Genomic DNA, 16,582 nt, shown 5'->3' on the forward strand with positions numbered 1-16,582 from the left:
TATCTGACTCAAAACAGAAGACAGTGGCACAACCAGGAACTTGTGGTGAAGATTTGTTACACCCTTTTTAAGATGTTTTGTTTTTGGAAAAGGGAAGCAATGGCACAGTAAGTATGCTGTCTCTAACTTCATAAAGAAAGAGTACTTGAAGAATCTCCCTCAAAAAGTCACTTTTATAACAATGGGTCCAGAAGTGGATCAGTTCTGGAATGGCTGTTGGATCCATGATCTGGGGAGGAGGATTCTATTTAGGGCACCAGGTCACTTATATAACTCTCGCACTGCCCACTACTTCAGGACAATGAAGCAGACAAAGGAGCAGCTTATCTCTTATTCCACCCCCTCCAAATCACACCCCCACCAACATTTTAAGAAAAAAAAAAAAGAAAGAAAGATAGATAGCCTGGGGTCTACTGGTTGGTTGGATGGTAATAAATATACGTGTAGTGATTATACAGCACTTTGGGGGTTTCCACATTTCATGGGGACAGACACCAAAAACACAAGTGCAGTTTATACCAGGTTTGAATTTTATTTCTGTTGCACATTAATGCTGTCAGGAGACTCCATTAAAAGTTACAATAATTTGGTTAAAGATGAGTCTCCTTAAGATTACTCTCTAAGAAATTTTTATGTCAATCTTCAAAAACTCTGGAAAATGAATGAATACTTATGACAGAGCTTGAATAATTTACCAGTCACTTATTAGCCAGAGGACTAGACCCGCCAGCCAGAGGTGGATGTGAAAGATGGATGTGCAGAGGTTTGTGTGCTTACTGCTCATAGCTTTCCCAAACAGTAGCAGAGTGAAACTGATGAGATAGTTTTGCACTACTTACAGAACGAACAAGACATAGCTGCTATTCACAACCCCGGGGCAGCACTGAAAACTATGATCCACAGTAAAAGTTTTTTATACTGAGCAGAAAATGATGGCTTAGGCCCATTTTTTCCTCCATGGAAAACTTCTCTCTTACTAAGTAATCAGTCGGTAAGTGTATTTTTTCCAAACACTTACTTATGATGCTAAATGCAAGAACAAATTGACCAACTAACACAATTTACAAAACCCACTGCAAGAAACAGAAAACGTTTTGCTCTCAGAGATATTTTGTTCTTGGTTTAAACAAATCACCTATATGGAACATAAAAAAAATTGCAAACAAGGCATAGTCAATTTGTCACAAATACCACACTGAATGCCTACTATATTAGCAACTTCCCTGCATAAGTTATGTATTTATGAGCTGTTAATTACAACCAACTAATTGTCTGGCTCTTCCACTCATTAGGTCTTTATTTACAGAATGCTCATTGACAGATGAATATGACCAGTTTGGGATTTTTTTTGTTTATCCTTAATTACTCCCCAATCCCCACATGAAGGAATCCTTGTCTAGCTATCCTCCAGCTGCTCTGACCTGGAAAACATACTCAGACTGTTCAGTCATGGCTCTGAGTATCCAGAGCTAACCCCACAATCAGATTGTATCTGTCATTTCAGAGCACTTCTTTTATACGGTCTCTAATTGGCCATAACCACCAAAACATTCACACAATTTACTTAGGACAGCAGGCAGACATGGTCGCTTTGGCCAGGAGTGAACACCAACTTACTCATCATTGGCACGGAAAGCGATGTGAATACTACACTTCTAAAGAGATAGGAATGAGGAGGAAGAAAAACATCATCTTTATACATGCTGTTTTGGAATGGTTTAGCTACTCTGTTAACACAACAGCAACTAGTGCACTACATGCATAAAGAAATATAATGATACAGCTCCCTGTACTTCCATCTGCTGTGATGCATGGAGAGAAACACAGAAGAACAGCAGAGAAAAGCCCAGAAAGCTGCAACGGAGAGTTGCCTTCCTTTGGTATGCTCTCTCATTCCTGGGAGCCTGCAGGAAGCTCCATTGCATCACAGGGCCGCCCAGAGGATTCAGGGGGCCTGGGGCAAAGCGATTTCGGGGGCCCCTTCCATAAAAAAAGTTGCAATACTATAGAACACTATATTCTCGTGGGGGCCCCTGTGGGGCCCGGGGCAAATTGCCCCACTTCCCCCCCCCACCCCCCTCCAGGCGGCCCTGTTCCATCCCCATAGCAAATCTGTACGGATGGCCTAACTCCCAGGGAGGGATGAAATGCAAGACATGTCCAGGAATATACTGCCATACTATGGGAGTTAAGGCTCCAAGAAGCAGTATTAACCGCCATTCCAACATGTCCACTGTGCGTGTGCTTGTGTAAAAAAAGTGAGGAGGGGATATGGTGCAGTGGCGATTTGGCAGCCACACATTCCTGCACCTCCAGCAGGTGTCATGATGCTCAAATTAAGTGCTTTTGATAAGCATTAAAATAGCTATTTAAAAAAAAATGGTTTCACGCTTAGGATTTGGTATTAGACTCCATCACCATAGCAATTAGTTTTGAAAAAAAACAAAAACCAAGAACTCATCTCCAGTAATGAAGTCAGTATGAAGTCAGACACAACAACTTCACTAAATTGGGTGAAATAACATGGCTGCAACTGACGTCAAAACAGAATGGGATATTATCCTATTGAGGTAATAGCAAAATTAAGTTCCTTAAATGAAACTATCCCTGTGTCACAAACCCTATTTGTTTAAGCAGGGGAAGTGTACAACCAGACCTTATGCACTGATTAAATGAAACCCAGGACAGTCCTAAATTTAAGAACTGGGTTTTATCCTGTCATTTTACAGTATATTTTTTAGTTAAAGGTTAAATTAGCAATTCTTGTTGCTCTCGCAAATTGAATACTATTGCCTGAAGCAAACATTTTCCTTCTAAGGCCTTTCTCCTGCAAACAGTTGTTCATTGAGTTCAGTGCCTCTACACAAGTCACATTACCCACAGGCCTAAGTGTTTCAGGTCCTAGCCTTTAGACTGTAAGCTCTTCAGGTTTGAACCATGTTTAGCACACTTTAGAAAATATTTATTTAGATTTAAACAATAAACATGCACACAAGAGCTCTAGGCACCCTAACAATTAACTAGGCTCCCAACCACATAACGTTGACCAACGGGGGGGGGGGGGGGGGGGGGAGGAAAACACATACAGGTAACAAGTTAGTTCAACCAGCCAACAAAACAAAACCAAAGCCAGCCCATTTGGCTGATATGGGATTGGAGGCTCTCTCTGTTGAAGAACAGCATCCTCTTCCCTTCCATGGAGTCCCTATTGGTGGTGGGGTGCAGGGCCAGGCTGCAGGTTCTAGTGTGCAATAAAACCTGCGCTGCAAGGACTAAATTCTGCTCGCCTTATTCACATAAATAGCCCCAGGGAAATCAATGGATCTACATGCACAATGAAGATAAGCAAAAGAAGACGACTGGCCTTAAGACTGTAATATTTATATTTCTTCTGCCACCCTCTTCTTAGCCCTCCCCCACTTATAAACAGGTGATAAGTAAAAGCTAACATATTGCACCATATGGCAAACCCATAATCTAATCCTGACTGCAATTTGAGAGAGTTTCCGTGTAACTGTTTCCAGTTTCTCCTTCCCTCATAAGAGAAGAACTGCCTGAATTCACATCCCTCACTAATAGCATACACAGTTTTTGCAAGCTTGCTTGGATGCCTAACCAAGCCAGAAAAAAGATCTGTTCAGTATGTGCTGCATAAGCAAAAGAAATTACATCCTTGAGCATCTGCAAGGAGAGATATGGATCCTTAAAAACACAAATTAATGAAAGTGCCAGTGCGTTACTAACACACCAGTTCCTGCACTGATTGTACTTCATGGAGCCAAACCAAGAAAAATAATTCAAAGACATTGTTATCCGCTCCCTGAAAAGTTTAAATTTGCAAAGGTTCACATATTTAAAATGAAGTGGTAGAATAAGCAGTATGCTGTGGTTTTAATTACACTGCATAATAACAGACCAATAAAGCAGATTTTTTTTCTTCTGTGAGAAATAAACTAAACAGCACCACCAAGCAATTATTTCTGAAAACCCTCTGCACCTCTTGTGCCTTTCACGTAGCTACACATCAACACATTTTATAAGGCAACAGATTATCAACCAGTAGTATTTATGTTGACAGTCTAATTCAGATATCAACAGCTGACATCCACTACACAGTTTATTATTCACTTTTGAAGAAAAATCCATTTCAAGACACAGCTCAGAGGGATGGGGACGGTAACACACAAAGGACTCTTTCTATTCCCTTTTCCCTTGCCACCATGATCTCAAGATTATACAGAGATTTCCTCCTCACTCCCACTCACAAAACTACAGGGCCCAATCGATAGCCGGAGGAGCGGGTCTTTCACTTGCTCAGCCACAGAAGATGGGCACAATATAGAGCAGTTTAACATTTCTTCTGAGTGATGACACCTTCTCAGAAGGTTGATTATGTGAACAATATTTGTATACAAAAACATCTGAAAGGGTCTAGGCTGTAACTTGAGTTTAGAACCTTCAGACTAGCTAAAGCAAAGCTAAAACCTCTTGCTATAATTAACACCTATTTCATTGCTAAAGTATTTATAGACTTCTTTCTTAGAATTCCCAGATATCATTCAATTTAAGGTAATACAACAGTACTAGCAGACAACAGTTGTATTACAACAAGAATTATCCCACAGAAATAGAGCATTCTACTGATGTTTAGGTTATGTAAGTACTACTAAGATGCTTACAAGACATTTTTTCCCTATTACTTGCATATATAGACATATTCTGTGACTTCTGGATTTAACCATTTTGGCCACATTTAAATTTTTAGCTATGAGAAATTACCCTTCTGAGTTCTCCTGCAGTATAATCTTTTTGTAGCCTCTCTCTGGTTACGTATTAAAAGTTATACATACGTATGTACCAACCTTAAAAATTTCTGACTTTATATGTAATGTTATCTTGTAGCCTTCCTACATCATCTCTCACATTTCTGCTTTTTAATCTAGATCACAGTTACATTATAACTAAATATTTAAAAAAATCCCTTTGGCACAACAATGTTGAGCTAGTACTATTACTATGCAATTAAGATAAACCTGACAGCTTTGAAGGGAAGAAGCAAATTTCTCAAAGGAATATCAGATGTTACAAATTTCTAGAGGGAAAATAAGTGACATTGCCTGCACAGTTTCTGTACATTAACCTGTTAAGAAGAGTTTCCAATTCTCAAAACCATCACTGAAGGTCAAACTCTATTTGCTAGCAAAGCTTAATCTGTTCAAATATCCTTTCACCATGTTCCAAATAAGAGAATGCAATATAGTTACTATAAGCCGATACTCAGGAGATGGACATTCTTTGCATTCCTAAATTCCTTTATCTTAGCTTCACTTAACCTTGGAAATTTTCCACGGAGGTACTTGAAAGCTGCTTGTGTTTTGTCAATGGCCTTGACAAAGTTCTTCATCAGACCCAGCTTGATGTGTAAGGGTGGTAACAAAATCTTCCTTGATTCAACAAGTGGTGGATGCTGAACACTTTTCCTCCCAGGCTCCAATGACTGTCGGAGTGGCCAATCTTTCTTGATGTAGTGGGAATCTCTTGCACGACTATCCCATTCGCAGAGAAAACAGCAGTACTTTTGTGTATCCAGTCTGCAGACCAAGCAAGAGAGCAACAACCTTCAAATCGCCACAAAGCTGCCACTGATGTTGGTCATAGTTTATGCACCTCAAAAGTTGTTTCATGTTGTCATAGGTTTCCTTCATATGGACTGCATGACCAACTGGAATTGATGGCAAAACATTGCCATTATGCAGTAAAACAGCTTTTAGACTCGTCTTTGATGAATCAATGAACAATCTCCACTCATCTGGATCGTGAACGATGTTGAGGGCTGCCATCACACCATCGATGTTGTTGCAGGCTACAAGATCACCTTCCATGAAGAAGAATGGGACAAGATCCTTTTGACGGTCACGGAACATGGAAACCCTAACATCACCTGCCAGGAGATTCCACTGCTGTAGTCTGGAGCCCAAACAGCTCTGCCTTACTCTTGGGTAGTTCCAAATCCCTGACAAGGTCATTCAGTTCACCTTGTGTTATGAGGTGTGGTTCAGAGGAGGAGGATGGGAGAAAATGTGGGTCCTGTGACATTGATGGTTCAGGACCAGAAGTTTCATCCTCTTCCTCTTCCTCGTCTGACTCAAGTGAGAGTGATTCTGGTGCATCAGGAACCGGCAGTCCTTCTCCGTGGGGTACTGGGCGTATAGCTGATGGAATGTTTGGATAATGCACAGTCCACTTTTTCTTCTTTGACACACCTTTCCCAACTGGAGGCACCATGCAGAAGTAACAATTGCTGGTATGATCTGTTGGCTCTCTCCAAATCATTGGCACTGCAAAAGGCATAGATTTCCTTTTCCTGTTCAACCACTGGCGAAGATTTGTTACACAAGTGTTGCAGCATATGTGTGGGGCCCACCTCTTGTCCTGATCTCCAATTTTGCAGCCAAAAGAAAGGTGATAGGCTTTCTTAACCATAGTGGTTATACTGCGCTTTTGTGATGCAAAAGTCACTTCACCACCAACATAGCAGAAGTTATCTGCACTGGTCACACAAGTCCGAGGCATCTCTGCTCACTTTGGCTAAACAGAAATGTGTCCCTTTGCAAAATCAAACACTAACAAATAAGAGAGCACGACACTGTATGATTTCTAGAGCTGATATAGGGCAATTTGTTCAGCAGAGTGATGTAAGCTTCGTTATGATTGCATCATCCATGACTTCTAGGAATAACATGATGCAATTCATATCATGTATGACGCAATACCAGCTTCAGATGACATCATTCATTGTTTTGCCTAAAAAGCAAGTACTGTCCAAACCCAGTCATAGATTTATTCATAGATCCAGTCAAAGATGTATTTTAGTCATTTCTGGTTTAAATTGAGATCCCTTCCCTTTATAACTCACTTATCCTCCGCCATTCCCAAGTCAAGGGTCGTATATACTGACCCAATAGCATATCTTGAAAACTAGAGCCAATCAACAATTTTAAGCATCATTTTCGTTCTCAGTGACCCAGAATTAGTGAAGTTTGACTACATTTATTTCAGAAGCATTTTGGCTGTAGAGCAGTGTTATTGGGATAAAAAAAGCCTTCATGCACAAGGAGTATTCACAAATTCGTGTTTGATAACTATAAAGTCTTATGAAATAAATCTTATTTAAGTTATTTTGTCAGTTTTTTTTTTTAAACATATTGCAATACCAATGCAGTTTCTCTCTCTAATCTAGAAAAAGAAGTGACATTGTAACAATCTAAGGCAGGGGTCGGCAACCTTTCAGAAGTGGTGTGCCGAGTCTTCATTTATTCACTTTAATTTAAGGTTTCACGTGCTGGTAATACATTTTAACGTTTTTTAGAAGGTCTCACTCTATAAGTCTATATATAATATAACTAAACTACTGTTGTATGTAAAGTAAACAAGGTTTTCAAAATGTTTAAGCAGCTTAATTTAAAATTAAATTAAAATGCTGATCTTAAGCCGCCGGCCTGCTGAGCCCACTGCCAGCCTGGGGTTCCGTTCACCTAGGCTGGCAGCGGGCTGAGCGGGGCCTGCGGCCGGAACCCCAGCTGGCAAGGAGCCGGCAGCCAGAACCCCAGGTTGGCAGCGGGCTGAGCAGGGCCGGCGGCTCGGACCCCAGCTGGCAAGGGGCCGGCAGCCAGAACCCCAGACCGGCAGCGGGCTGAGCGGGGCCAACAGCCGGGACCCCAGACCGGCGGCGGGCTGAGCGGGGCTGGCACCCCAGACCAGCAGCGGGCCGAGCGGCCCAGCTCGCTGCCGATCTAGGGTTCCATCCGCTGGCTCCTGCCAGCCAGGGTCCCGGCTGCCGGCTCCGCTCAGCCCGCTGCCGGTCTGGGGTTCTGGCTGCCGGCCCCTTGCCAGCTGGGGTCTCAGCCGCCGGCCCCGCTCAGCCCGCTGCCAACCTGGTGCTCAGGGTGGGGGGTGCAAGAGTCAGGGCATGGGGTGTGAGGGGGCTGGGTATGTGTGGGGAGTGCAGGAGTCAGGGCAGAGGGCTGGGGGCATGTGAGGGGGTGCAGGAGTCAGGGCATGGGGTGGGGGGGGGCTGGGTATGTGTGGGGAGTGCAGGAGTCAGGGCAGGGGTGTGGGGGGGGCTGGGTATGTGTGGAGGGTGCAGGAGTCAGGGATGAGGTCCTGGGGAGGGATGCAGGGAGCTGGGGTGCTGAGCGGCTCACGGCAGGGGGCTGGAGGGATACGCCCTGCTCCTACCCCCCTTCCCCAAGGCCCTGCTCCTACCCCCCTTCTCCGCCTCCTTACCGGTCTGAGCAGCGAGGGTGCTGGGGCTGCTCTTCTCCCCTCCCTCGCAAGGGCCATAGGCAGCAGGGAGGCGGGGCTCCACGCAGCACGCTGGGGGAAGAGGCAGGGGAGGGGGAAGCTTGGCTGCCGGCGGAGCCTGCTGTACAGCAGCAGCCGGTAGGAGCAAACTTGCTTCTGCCCCCTGCCTCTGCCAGAGAGAGCGGTAGGCGGAGAAGAGCGGGCTGGGTCGGGCAGGATTTTTAATGGCATGTTACTGCCTGCCAGGGTCTGGCTCAGCCCGGTGCTGGGGTTCGGCAGCGGGCTGAGCGGAACCCCGGCAGGCAGCAGCGTGCCATTAAAAAAAATCGGCTCGCGTTCCGTCTTTGGCACGCGTGCCATAGGTTGCCGACCCCTGATCTAAGGGCTTGTCTACACATACAGTGCTGCAGAGTGCATGTGGCGAAGATGCTCTATAATGACGGGAGAGAGCTCTCCCATTGGCATAATAAAACCACCTCTCCCGCTGACATAGCACTGTCCACACTGGCGCTTATATCGGTGTAACTTATGTCGCTCGGGGGAGGGTGGTCACACCTGAAGCCTGGTCTACACTGGGGGGGATCGATCTAAGATACGCAACTTCAGCTACGAGAATAGCGCAGCTGAAGTCGACGTATCTTAGATCAACTTAGAATCACTTACTTTGTGTCCTCACAGCGTGGGATCGACGGCCGCTGCTCCCCTGTCGACTTTGCTTCCGCCTCTCGCCGAGCTGGAGTTCAGCAGTTGACGGGAGAGCGACCGCGGATTTACACTACATGCGATAAATCGATCCCCGATAGATGGATTGCTACCTGCCGATCCGGCGGGTACTGTAGACATACCCTGAGTGACATAAGTTATGCCAACATAAGCTGTAGTGCAGACATAGTGTAGTTTTTTGGGGGATTTCAGAAAAAGTCATTATAGGACAATGCATCAAATCACACCCAATTTAGGTAAACAGGGATATAGCTATAGCTGTACTCTTGTTTTGGTAAATTGTCACTATAATTAATTAAGCAATACCTCTGCTATTGAAACAACTTCCATCAACAAAGACAAGCCTATATTTATGGAGGCAAACAATTTTGATAAGTCCATTATTAAAGTTTGATCGGCAGTACTAAAAAAAATAATCTCATAGTAAGCACGCAATAATTTGGCAAACTCATACACCAACAAAAGCATTGGAACTGGATAAAAGTAAAGACACTACAGAAGAGTATTTAAAATGCATGGTCACACAGCTTGCAACTGCAGGCAGAATTTAAACGAACAGAAAAGCTTCAGTAAATTTGTTGCTCTTTCACAATAATCTGCATCCTGGCCAGAACTGAATCTGCATCAGCCTTATGAAATGTCATGGTTAGATGATTGATTACTATGTTGCTTATCCCTTATACAGATGTCATAAGCAAGCTTACTTAAATTTGTATTAGAGAAAAAACTTTTGTCTAAGTAATGCAACATTTGCAACAATTGACAGCAGAGTTTTTTTAATAGAAATTTCTGATAAAAATAATAATTGATCTGGACATCTCCCAAGATTGTTGTACATGTACACACGCTTAGGATAATACCAGATTAGCTAACGCGCACAGGAATAAATCATGTACAACTGAGACAATTACAGGGGACCCCATAAGTATCAATACTTCTGGGGTCCTTTATTTGCATTTCCCCTCCCCCCCCCAGGATAAAAATACACCAGTAGGCTGATGAAGCAAGTTTACTATTCTTGGGTAAAGGCACTGTGGTCAGTAGTAAACAAACTAAGAAGTGTTTCTTCCGCCAGGCATATTGCTATTCCTTACATTAGCTTAAAACATCTATGGATTTTATGACAAGCCAAGATGGTTTTAAATTGAAACTAATAAAGGAGGTTTAACTTATGCAATGCATTTAGCAATACATTTTTAATGGATCTTCCTCTTTAAAATAGTAACACGATTTTTATTTTGTAATACTTCTGACAATAACTATCTGATAAAAAGGAAGAATCAAAGTATTTTACAAGTAAAAATAGAACACTGAAAGAGTCCTTAATTTCAAACTCATTCAATGAACCTGAGAGCGTCTGTACAGTGCCTTCTCAAAAGGTGTTAGAGGTACTTTATGATCCATATAAATAAGCACACCATATTCCACTTGAACTATTAAAATGAGTGCATTCATTCACCTATCTTATTTGTGACTGCCACACACACTACCTCTAAATAAGGGGAGAAATGGGGTGGCTTTTTGCAAGACTACAGCCTCCAGCACTGCCAACCCCCAGTGTTAAAAAACTATGAGTCAAGCCCCAGTCATATTGGTTTAAAAATAATAAAAATGGGGTCGTTCCTATTTGCCTTCTGGTTTTTGATTCACATTTGCAAGCTTTTATTTGCAACCATGAGGCTGAAATCTTATTTAAAAAAAAAAAAAAAAAAGCTGAGATTCTCACATAACTCCAGAAACCAGCGTTATAAGCAGAAATACCAACAATCTAGAGACTCATGATTAAAAAGACAGAAGAGTTGGCAACTCTGAAAGTAGTATAGATCTGGGTCCCTAGGAGGTGATGGTGAGGACAAAGTATTGGATAATCAATTCTTATTTTGGCCCATCTAAATAATAAATGTATTTTCTTATTAAACAAAAGTGCTGCAGTGCTTTTATACCCTCTACCACAAAACATTCTAGTCTATTTTGACCATAAGTATGTTTTAATGTAAACAAATATAGTTGAAGTTTTTGTATGTAAGTCCTAACACCGGATGATGTTCCTTCAACCAGCCCTGTTTTATTGCATTTAGTTTATGTTACCCTCAAATTTAGTTTTTAAAAATGTAATCCTCTTATTCTTAAAGTATGAATGCAGGTAGACTGAATGCTAAATGATCATTTACATACAGAAAAGTTAGTGGCAGTATGCAATACATAGCTGAAAAGTAGATAAAAATGGTAGCATGAGGTTAAAAATGGACAATGTCCAAATTATTTTGTAAACAAATTCAAGTACCTAATTAGTAGCATCTTAATAACTGCTTTTTAAAAAAAAGCATGATATTAACATTTTGCATTTCTCTCTGCTTGAACAAAAAAGAAAGAAAGTTAGTTTCACTTTTAGATACTCAAGCTGCAATGTTTGGTTTCCAAGTACTGTAAGGAAAGTTCATTTTAAAATACAATAATTTCCCTGGGAATTAAAAAAAGTCCTAGAAATATTATCTTTGTCTTACATTTTGTACAAAATAATCTGTATTTGGGACCAGATTTTATGCTCAGAGTTTCCCTTTAAAGTAAATGCATGGAGAACTGCATATTTACCTGGACCATAAAACTTCCCTTGATTGGAGGTTAGACCTTGCTTTGTCCCTGAAAAACTTTTACAACAAAAACCTGATAGAAATCTAGGAGCTCCAAAGGTTTTATTGTGGTGTTTAACATTTACTGTGACTATGTAAATTCCAGTATGTGAAGTTTATAAATTAAACTAGTCCATGCTACACCCATTAATGTCTTATTTTTACTAGCCCTGATGGTTACAGCTCAATGCCAGAATACTTCACATGTTCTTGCCAAAAACCACAGGAATCAAGTCAAGTGACTTAATTCAGGCCACACATAATATTTAGACCACACACACTTAACTTATCAGAAGTGCACGGTTTAGCCTCACATAAGAGAACATTTTATGCCTTTTAACGTAAAAGGTATTTCTATTAACGTAATATGGCCAAGCTCTCGTGCACACAATAGAATGAATTAAAGAGATTTGTTCTTTTTAAATACTTGCTTCTATATATATATAGGGGGAAAAAAGAACTTTATGCAAAAATTGAATTAATGTGTGTCTGCTGTCTGTGACAATGCAGTAAGGTTTTAAACTAGATAAGATGATCTAGCTAAAAGTTACCTTAAAAGGAGTTCACTGTATTTTCTACCGAAGTGCCATAAGAAAAAGGCTGATGTTAGGAACACTAGAATTGCCAGCCTGGATCAGACCCAAGGTCTAATCTAGTTCAGTAGCCAATCTAGTGGCCAGCATTAGATGCTTCTGAGGAAGGTGTATCCCCCAGTAAGCAGCCATGGGATCATTTCCCTCACAGATTAGGTTTCATCCTGGTCCCTAATAGTTAGAGATTGGCTTAAATCCTGCAGCATGAGGTTCAATATACTTTTCAAAATTTGTTAGCACTATCTAACTGTGAACATGTTTGTTTGTGCATACAGAGTACATATGTATTCACATTGACATAACCAGGTTAAGTTATGCCCCTTGCAAAATTTACATTTAAATTGTTAATATTTTGATACTAAAATTATACAATATTTACTCCAGATTCACTGGGCCATTGACAACAAACTGTTTAAAAAAAAAATCCTGCAGTTCACAAAAGACAAAACACAAAAAGAACCCACACACAACTGACTTCATTTAACATTAAACTGAAGGCTTTTAAAAGTCAAAGAACACTACAAACACTAGCCAACGGTTTGGGCTTGCTATCAAAAAGCTGTGGCAGAAGCTGTGCATTTAGTAGCATTCAACAAATAGGCTTTATATAGACAGTGTTAAACCTACAGCTCTTAACTACTATAAGTCTCCTGATCTGACTTTTTTTCACTTGGAACAGAATAATTAAACACATATGCCTTGAATCTTCATTAAACAGAGAACAGTTAAAAAAATTAGATGGATTCTCCCCTATCTTTATATGCAGAGTACCATTTTGATTTTAGTAAAATAATTAAAGATCACATGACAGATGTACAGAGCTTCTAAAATGCAAAGTGTATTTCTCTCTATATAGAAACAATATATTGCAATTTAAGTTACCTGTTTGAATAACATAAGTCAAAGCACAACACAAAATTATTTGAGATCCCTATTTAAAATCTCACACATATACATACAGACTGTTAGATAGATAAATATGAAGTTAGAAGTTATTAAATTAGCAATTATCAAGTTCTAAATTCCTATTAGTTTGAATTATTTAAGACAGCAACATATGATTGTTTAAAGTCACATTCCTTATTTGAATTACACCTACTAGAACACACTGGTATCTTAAAGGAAATAAGATGGTACAACATGACTATGTATAGGAACAAGAAATTAAATCTGCATGCATTCTCTAGACCTAGGTCAATACATTTTGCTTTAGTCCATAATAATGAATTTCTATATGACATGGAAGTACTACCAGTACCATTTGGAGTCCCTTAACCTATGTTGTATGATCACCTCATTTTACTGTATTCACACTCAGGGTATGTCTACCCTACAGCCACTACAGTGGCACACCTATGGCTCTGCAGCTGTGCCACCGTAGCGTCATAGTGTAGACACTTCCCACATTGATGGAAGGGGTTTTTCTGTCATTGTGGGTAAACCACCTCACCGAAAACCCAAGCTAGGTAAATGGAAAAATTCTTCTGTTGATCTAGTCAAGTCTATATAGGGGGTTAGGCTGACCTAACTACATTGCACAAGGCACAAAATTTTTCACAGCCTGAGTGACATAGCTAAAAAGCTAGGACTAAGCCTCACACACAAGCCCCCCCCCCAATATTATAATGCTATTAATAGGGATATTAATCACGAGATTCCTTTAACAATTTATGATGGTTATTGGCCAGCTTGATAGTCATTCACAAACACACTGTACATTCTTTCAGCGCCTACTGTACCTGCCAAGTTCTTCTCCAGTCTCATAGTAATCATCCAGGTTCTCCTGCCTGAAGACAGTCATGATAGCTGTCACCCTTCAGAAAAACCCAGCCGACTTCAGCACTTTTTCCTTCCAGCTCATCACCACATCTCTGTAGTATCCAATGACACTTCATGCACTACTGTGCGCCCTGGAGAGGGGAGAGGTAGGTGAGCGCCTGGGTTTGTAAGAGGGCGGGTGGTGCATATCACACACACAGACTGACAGTAGCAAATCTCCCAGCTAAGGTTGCACAGAAATCCCCACGGGGATTTAAGGGATTAATCACAAAGCGCGTGTGGCCCTGAATCCCTCGCTCTGCTCCGCGCAAACCAGAAGGGGCCAAGCCCCGCGCCCTCTCCCACACTCCCCCGTGCGGAGCTGAAGAAGGAAACCTACGAACCGCGCCTCCTAAGCCCCGGCTGTGCGGCGGGCACATGGGCAGGAGCCAGGAGGAGGAATGCAGCCGGCAGCCTCCTCGGCTCTACCCTCTGCTTCTCCCCGCTCCTTCCTCCCCTGCGCCTTCTCCCGCCGCGGCACCCAGCTGCTCCCGGGCAGGCACTTCCCCGCCGCACGGCCGCCACATTCCTCAGCGACTCCCCCTCCGTTACCCGGCCAACGAGGACGTGCTGCCAGGCGGAGCCGCCGGGGCTACCGCGCCTCCGTACACGCCAAGCTAGCAAAGGCGAGGGGCGAACCCGCCCAGGCGGCAGGGACTCCGGGCATCCCCGCGAGCCTCCAACGCACCTGATTCCCGGGCGGGGGACGACGCCTCTTGCGTCTAGCGGCAGGAGCCTCGGCCTTTCCGCACCGCGCAGCCGGCAGAGCTGCCCGAGGGGGGAGCCCCCCTCCCAGCCCAATCGTGGTGCGGCAGGGGGAGGGGACGCGGCCGCAGAGTCCGCAGCGCCGGGAGAACCCGCTCGCCTCCCCCAGCGCTACTCACTGCCGCTGCCGGGGGCTCGCCGGCAGGAACTGGGACGCGGCGCCGACCGCCCCGCTGCCCGGCGTTCGTTGGAGCAGCGCACAAGGGAGCAGCGCAGGGCTGGGGAGCGGGGCTCCGCAGCGCGGCCAATGAGAAACCACCCGCCACCCCCCTTCCGCCGCCTTCTCCTCCCCTTCTGGCCGCGGCCTGCCCCGGCTGTGGGGCGGGACCGCTGCTCGCTCACAGGTACACGGCCAAGGTGCGGGAGGCGCCGGCTCTGGGGCCCTGACTCCCGGAGGGGAGCCGGGCGCTGGGGAGGCAATAGTGCGGTAGAGCAGGTTCCTTGCGGCGCAGCCCGCTAGGATGAGATACGGGTGGGACTGTGGAGCAGAAAGGACCCCCAAAGAGGACTGTGGAATCCCGGGGCGACTGAAGCGAGAGTCGGCTCCCCGTGCTCGGCGGTGGCTGTTAACTCTCCCCTTTAATTCAGTGGCGGGGCTGCCCTTCGAATCAGCTTCTATGGGGCAGGTGCAGAAACCCCATAGAGAAGTTCTCCGTCTCCTGCCTTCTCTGGCCCACTGGAAGAGAAAACCTCTCGCAGATCCACTTGCCTTCCTCCCAACCCCAGAAACCCCCTTCCCCACTTAGTCCTCAAAGCATTTCAACCTGCGTCCGAGCCACAGGGTGTATGGGACTGCCCACTGTGGAGTGACTGTGATGGCAGGGCAAGTTGTTGACCCTCCTGAGAGCCAGGTTATGAGCAGCCCTTGCAAGGGCACAATGAGGGAGCAGGGACCTAAGGAGTCTTCTCCTCCTATCCCCCCACCCCCACCCCTTTGCATGGTCCACACAATGGCTAATCAAAACAGCAGCCTATCTGCAAGGATTGCTCACCTTCTACTGTCCCTGTAAAAGTTATCACCCCAAAGGAGATGGCGATGAGGCAGAGCCATGCAGGACTCTCCCCTGCACCACCCCACAGAATGGGGCTGGTACACACAAGTGCCCTATATTAGTACACATCCCCCATACACAAAAAGAGCAGTAGTAACTAGCATTTTCCCCCTGTAATATATTTAATTGGGTTTGCAGGGCCTCACATACTGTATTTGATTTTCTCAACTGTCCCCCTATTTACACACACCATTGCCAAGTTTTCTTTTTTGGAAATTTTGGTGTCTATTTTTCAGTAGTAAATTGGCATGGCATCATGCCAGGCAAGAAGTTTACCTATGGCTGAAACTTTTGAGTCAAATTCATCAGTACAAGTTGCTACCATTTCCTGCACAACCCCTGGTGTACAACCCCCAGGGAACATATGACTCTGAGTAACAAAACCGCTAATAACTTCCCTCTGAACTATCAGAACTCTCAGAAAAAGAAGTGCTCATCAAAGGTGAAGAAAAGTTCAACACAGTCATGTGCCTGTACACATACTTAATTTAGCACCTGAGGCAACCTGGCCTACTTGTACTATAAATGGGTGTTGAGAGTAGGAGACCTGGATTTCGACTTTACCAGTGAGTTACTGTGTGACTTTGGGCAAGTATTTAAACTCTCTGTGCCACAACTGACCTCATTGTCCAAATGGAGATAATATAATTGAATGGATCCCTCAGTTTCAAATCATACAGGGCCCTTGCCAAAGAGT

General features: G+C 43.7%; 1 protein-coding gene across 1 annotated transcript in view; it reads right to left on the bottom strand.

Moving 5' to 3' along the window:
- DAPK1 (death associated protein kinase 1) overlaps positions 1 to 14,830 on the bottom strand; it is a 128,959-nt gene extending 114,129 nt beyond the window's left edge. Inside the window, exons 1-2 of the mRNA XM_065406990.1 lie at positions 14,757 to 14,830; positions 13,990 to 14,160 (exon numbers count right to left, since the gene is read on the bottom strand). Of these exons, the coding sequence (XP_065263062.1) occupies positions 13,990 to 14,051 (62 nt within the window). The 5' untranslated portion in view covers positions 14,052 to 14,160; positions 14,757 to 14,830. The remainder of the gene's footprint in view (positions 1 to 13,989; positions 14,161 to 14,756) is intronic.
- Between the last annotated feature and the right edge of the window lie 1,752 nt (positions 14,831 to 16,582).

Source organism: Emys orbicularis, chromosome 6, assembly GCF_028017835.1.
Source record: "Emys orbicularis isolate rEmyOrb1 chromosome 6, rEmyOrb1.hap1, whole genome shotgun sequence".
Classification (NCBI taxonomy): Eukaryota; Metazoa; Chordata; order Testudines; family Emydidae; genus Emys; species Emys orbicularis.